Consider the following 6,073-nt stretch of genomic DNA (forward strand, 5'->3'; position numbering starts at 1 on the left):
TGAAGTTTGAAAGAGATTTATTTAAAAACAGAACAAAAGAAAGCTTTGGTATTTCAAAACCCAACAATCATCAATCACTAGAAAGTTAAAACACTTCCCCGGAAGCCCAGAAATACAAAATCACAGATCTCCACGGGCTCGTGAGAAAGGGACGACACGCAAACCTGAGGATGACCCGAGACCCACGCCATCCCCGCGGGCCATGAGCGTGGTCTCCCAGACGCCACCCCCCCGGTGGCGAGATCAGAAATCACCGCCAAGATTCACTGTCCAAAGTGGATGTCAAAGCCGTCCAGCAAAATCTCCACAATAAATTAAAAAGTCAGTCAAGAAAGAACACATTAAATTAGGAGAAAAAAAACCCACAATTTTTCCCAGACGAGAGTCTTTTCAAGAGGTCTAGTTCCTGGGCCAGGAGAAAGGGGAAAAGTGGAAGGAGTAAGTTCAATTTCAAGTATTTTCCACATAGGTTCATTTTATTGAGTCGAAAGCTTACAAAAAAATCTACTGGCCCCTCCCCTCCCGCTCCTCTATGTAAACTCCTGAACATCCACACGCGCCTCTGCGTCACTGGTGTCCCCAACAAGGCACGAAAGGGTGGGTGCTTGCAAAGGATCCCTTGTTCGTAGCAGCAGGACGGTCAGTGCTGGGCGTCTCGTGCAGTCGGTGGCCGCGAGCGGGACTGCCGGCTCACTCAGACACTGGGGTCTTCCTGTTCAACCAACAAAACAAGCCGTTACTGCTTGCCCCCAGCCCCGTGGACAGCTACAGGAGCACCAAGGGAAGCCGGCCCCGGGGACGGCCGTGGTGGTGCGCGCCCGCCCAGGCTCCGATCTGCACAGGCAGACAGCCCCTGGCCCAGTGACAGGCTGGAACTAACTGCCACCTACCACGGAGGTAGCGGTCTGGTGCAGAGCGGTCGCCACCAGGCTCTGCTGTGGCGGGGCCAGCTCTACACGAGGAAGCTGAGGGACGGGGGCAGTACCGTGTGAGGGCGTGTGGGGAAGCACGGTGGGTGGGTGTACGCCACATTAAGAGCAGAGAAGCCCACCAACCAGCAGGGAGAAGCGGCCCCGGGCTAAACAGGGCGGCTGCCACCCACGCGGCTGTCCCATTACAGCTGGCCCAGACGGCTAAGCAGACGGTGTCTGCACATTTCGTTTTGATCTGATTTTCGATTTGTCCTTCAAGCTTCAGGAGCTCAGACCTGCCTCCCCCTCCTTCAGGTCGGATGCTACTTCCTTCTCCAAGTTCCGGCCACAGAGCCCTCCAGGCAGGTGGGCGGCATTTCCCCCGCGCTGGCCCCTGGCTCTCTGACCGCTTGGGAACACAGAGCGGAGCGCCACACACCGCCCTACTCCACGCCAGCCAGAGGACGAGCTCGGCTCCCTCTCCAGCCTTTCTCCCGACTGCCAACAACAGGGGCCCTCTGGGCTTTCTCCCAGAAATCCTGGCGGCGAAAACGCACAGGCAACTGACTGGCTGAAGGGGCAGAGGTGGCATCCTCTGAGACGCCGGTCCTGCTGTCCTGAGATGCGTTCCTAATGGGACTGGGGTCAAAACCGCGGCTCCTGGGGGCAAAGGTGTCTGAGCGAAAACGAGGGGAATGACCCTGTCCTGCACAGCTGAGGAGACCCCCTGGGCCGGCCCACAGGGAGGGGCCACCCCTCGAACGCAGTGCACAGGCCCTCAGGGGTTAGGGTGGGGGGTCCACCGGCACTTTAGAAGGAGGCTTCGGGTTAATCTGGGGCTTTGCTGCAGGTTTTCACGGATGCTGAGGTTCACGTGGGGCGGGGGCAGGGGAACAGCTGCCACACCCTGGGAGGCGGGCGGGCTCCTCTGTCCACAGCTGACCTTTCCTATGGTCGCCTTTCCAAAGTCACTTTTTAATGTCCTTTCAAAGCCCGCTCGCTCCTCTCTCTGTCTCGAGGGCTGAGGGCGCTGGCTTAGGAGGACCCCTATGACAACCCCGGCCTCAGCCCGCCCCGGCGCCAGACCAAGCACGAGGCCGGGGCCTCGGGTGCTGAGGACAGGGGCTTTATACCTTGCTCCGGAAGAGGGGCTTGGCCCCGGGCCCACAGTACTCGTTGTAGATGAGCTTGAAGAGGAAGAGGTGGAAGAGAGTGATGAGGGAGGCCACGCTGAACCAGAAGAGGAAGGGCAGCCCGGGGTCCTGCTGGGCCATGTGCTCGTCGTGCGCCAGGATGGCCTTGAGGTGCAGCGTGTGCCGCAGGTCCTGCAGGTGCGTGAGGTCGGTGGAGATGTACAGCAGGGGCGTGATGGGCTGCGTCACCATGACCGAGAAGGTGTGGCCGTGGGGCGCGGAGCTGAGCTCCACGGGCTCGTCCAGGCAGCCCGCCTCGCAGGCGTAGATCTTGGCCGGCTGGCCGCGGGACTCCACGGACACGTGCAGGTACGGCTTGCCCTCGGCGTCCGCCAGCACGGCCAGGTTGATGTGGTCGTTCTTGTAGCGGATGCCGTGCAAGGCGTAGCTGTTGTGCAGCACGTCGGGGTCGGCCTGGAACTGGAGGTGGTTCTCGGTGAACTGCAGCCCCCCGAAGCTGAGCACCATGCCCTGCAGGAGGCCGGGGGCGCCCACCTTCACCAGCCCCTTGCAGCCGCGCTTCTGCAGGGTCAGCCTCCACAGGTCGGACAGCTGCAGGATCTGCGGGACGGAGGACAGCCGGCCGGGCCAGAGGTTCTCGGCGTGCATGGTGGCGTGGCCACTGAAGCAGTGGTCTTCGTAGTTGAGCGTCGCCTCCATCTGCTCTCGCTCCCTGGGGCTCAGGCTGGGGCTGAGCAGTGGGGCCGGGGAGCAGGACAGCATGTAATACAGGGTCAGATTCACGGTCAGGCCAGACGGCGTGTGAGCATCTGTGATCTTCTTCATTTCCACACCTGTGACACCACAAAGGCCGCACGTTAATGGGGAATGGTTTGACGGAGGCTGAGGTTACAAAACGGAGATGGAGACCAGCGGAGGCGCCAAGTTTTCGTCCCTGGGGATGAAAGTGGCAGCTCCGGTTTCCCTTGGGTGAGAGGGGAAGCCGTCCTGCCCGGCTTCCTCACCTGACCAGCCCGAGCCCTGTGGGCCCGAAACCTAAGGTCTCGTTAGAAGGCAGTGGTGCCTCCTGCCGGTCCCGAAAGAACACCGCCTGCAGCCAGGGGGAGGTCCCACTCAGAACACTGTCCCCAGCGCCCTGGCCGGGCCGGGCTCCTCCCCTCCACCATCTCCCTCCCTCCCGCCCTGCAGCTTCTTCCAATCACGTCTGAACCCAGAGTCTCCCCAATCTGCACGACCTCCAGACTCAGCCAGCGGGCCGCCCGCTTGGTGTCTCCCCGCAGGCGTCTGACAGGCAGTTTGAGCCTGACATGGTTGAATTCTTCCAACTCCAAACCTACCCTTCCCTGAGTTGTCTCCAGACACCCACTCACGCCCCGCCCCCACCACGCAGTTCAGGAGTCACCCGCAAGTTCTCACTCCCCACGGCCAGTCCTGGCAGCTCCGCCTGCAACGGTATCAGAGTCCACCCACTTCCATCTCCTCAGCCACAACTCTGGCCCCAGCCCCGCTCCCAGCTCACCTGCGCTCCCGCAGGAAACCTCTCACCTGGCCTCCACACTCGACTTTTGCCCTCGTCGAGTCTACACTCTGCACAGAGCAGCTGCGGGGACCTTTAAAAGCGTGCACCACGTGGCGTCTCTGCCCTGCTGTCTGCCCCACTGATGACAGAATTAACCACAAACTCACTAAGGCCTCCAGGACCCTGTGGGGTCCAGCCAGCGCGAGCCTCCCGCGTCTGACCTCACCTCCCGCCACCCTCCCCTTGCTCACCACTCGCCACTCCACCAAACCCGCCCCTGCCTCAGGGGCTCTGGCCTGCTGGGTGTTTCCTCCTCAGAGCGGCCTCGTGCCAACTGGAGCCAAACGGAGCCCCGCCCCTACCCTCTCCTGCCCATCTCGGGTCACCCGCAGTCACAGATTAACTTTCTCCATGCTTCCTTTTCTCCTAGAAAGCTATCTCACTTATCTGTTCGAATTTTCACACCTCTGATATTTGTCTCCCTCCCACCCAGCGTCCCAGCAGGCAGCACGGAGACAGGACTTCGTTCTGTTCCCTCTGTCTTCTCCACGCGAGAACAGACCCTGGCGAAAGCATTCAGTAAACACTCGTTGAATGAATGAGGGACTCCTTAAGCAGCTACATGCAGGGATGCAGGCTAGAACCCCAGCAGCCAAAATCTCCCTCGCATCCTTTCTTCTCTGAAACAGTCAAGGGGGACGGTTTTCACTGGACAGAACATCCCGCCTGCTGAGAGGTCCCACCACCTCTCTGTGGAGAAACTGCAGCCGCAACGGCTAGGGCCCAGGTCAGCCTCAAGGGATGTCGTGAGCCCACGCTTGTCACCAGCCAGGCGATGGGGAACCGAGAAAACAATGTGGGGACCGACCAGGCCTCTCTGCCTGTTTCCCCTTTACAAACTGACCCTCCAAACCGCAGTGCTCAAGTCGGGCCTGGCCTACAAGAACGAATAATAGTAAGACCTACCCGTTACCCACATTCTTTCATCAGGACCTCACACAAGCCCTCCGTAGGGGCCTCTGTTACTGCTGAACACAAGTCCAGAACGATTAGGCTGTGGGTCCAGGTCACACGGGCACTAAATAATGGGGTCGCTAGGGGCAGCCTCAGGTCAAACGCCATGCCTAAGACTTAGCCACCCCTCTGCTCCCTTTACTGTCGCCTTGGCAGACTCTGGAGGAACGTCTCCAAGGCGGGCCATGTTCACCCTGGTGCAAGGCGTGGACTTTGAACCACGCACTTGCCAGGCCTCACCTGGGCTGAAGAGCTGAGCCCAGAGGCGCTGGTGGTCCTGAAGCAGCTCGGCTCCGGGCATCTCCAAGAGCTCCAGCATTTCCTTCCGCGCCAAGTCCTGGAGCGCCTTGAGCTCCTTGGCTGCTTTGCTTTTGAGCACCTGAGGGTTCACAGGGCCTGAGACGTGCACCACCCACAGTACCGTCTCATCCAGCTGCGTCTTGGGAGCCACTTGGAGCCGGTTCACTAGTTTCTTAGCGGCCACCACCACCAGGTGCACCAGCCCGGTGGGCAACGGCGGGGACAGGCCCGAATAGAGGAGGAACTGATGGTCTCCGGCCTTCTCCAGGGTACTGGTGTAGGTCCTGGGGACCGGAGCAGCCGTGGGTCCCACAGTTTGCAACGCGGCCACACGTTCCGTGGGGTTGTTGAGCTGGATGCGCTGCAGATAGACGTGGGGTCGGCCCCGGTGGGCCAGAAAGTCCTCCTGCAGCAGCACACAGTCGCGGCCGGATCCAGTGACAAGGCCCGAGGCTGAGGCTGGCCCGGGGGCGGCGGCCGCTGCAGCGCCGGAACCTGGGGTCCCGAGCTGCAAGCAACGCACCCGGCGCAGCAGCCCTTCACGCAGCAGGAGCACTGACTCTCCAGCTTCGGAAAGCACGTTGAGCGGGCGCAGCTGCACAAAGGGCACGAAGTCCGGCGCCACGGAGGGCTCCCGCTCCCCAGGGGTCACCCACAGCCGGTTGGCAGTCACGTCCAGGGCCAGGAAGCCGTTGGCCACCAGGGCCGGCACCCCAGGACCCAGCGGCACAGCCTCGCCGCGCTCCCGCAGGCCTCGCCAGGCACGGGTGGCCGCCTCCAGGCAGGCAGAGGGTTCGGCGGCGCCCGCCTCGCCGCGGGCCCAGGACAGCAGGTGCAGGCCGCCCGCCGCCCGCCGCGCCCCGGAGCCCCCGAACCACAGAAGCAGCAGCAGGAGGCCGAGCAGGAAGAGGAGGCGGCGGGCCCAGCTGCTCGACAGCAGTCCCGGCAGCCCCTTAAGCCGTTGCTGCAGCCACATCGGGCCGCCAGGCGCGGGCGCGGCGCGGGGGCGGCCGCCGGGCCCGCCGCCCAGCCTACCGGCCCGGCCGCCCGCGCCTCACTGTCCAGCCGGGACCGCAGGACCCACCACGGACCGCGTCGTTGCCGCCGCAGCAGCCGCCACTGTCTCTTCCTTCTCCTTCCTACGGGCCTCCGACTGTCGAACGACGCCGGCCGTC

The 6,073-nt window shown here is 62.4% G+C and overlaps 1 protein-coding gene across 1 annotated transcript; it reads right to left on the reverse strand.

Moving 5' to 3' along the window:
• Window positions 1-6,073, reverse strand: KIAA2013 (KIAA2013 ortholog). The gene is made up of 3 exons (XM_045858581.1): window positions 4,839-6,073; window positions 2,045-2,898; window positions 1-712 (listed from the first exon to the last, which is right to left on the reverse strand). The coding sequence occupies exons 1-3, from the start codon at window positions 5,872-5,874 to the stop codon at window positions 695-697; spliced, it is 1,908 nt and encodes a 635-aa protein (XP_045714537.1). The 5' UTR covers window positions 5,875-6,073; the 3' UTR covers window positions 1-694.

The sequence above is a fragment of the Phyllostomus hastatus genome, unplaced genomic scaffold (assembly GCF_019186645.2).
Source record: "Phyllostomus hastatus isolate PE091 unplaced genomic scaffold, TTU_PhHast_1.1 phas_scaffold_182, whole genome shotgun sequence".
Taxonomy (NCBI): Eukaryota; Metazoa; Chordata; class Mammalia; order Chiroptera; family Phyllostomidae; genus Phyllostomus; species Phyllostomus hastatus.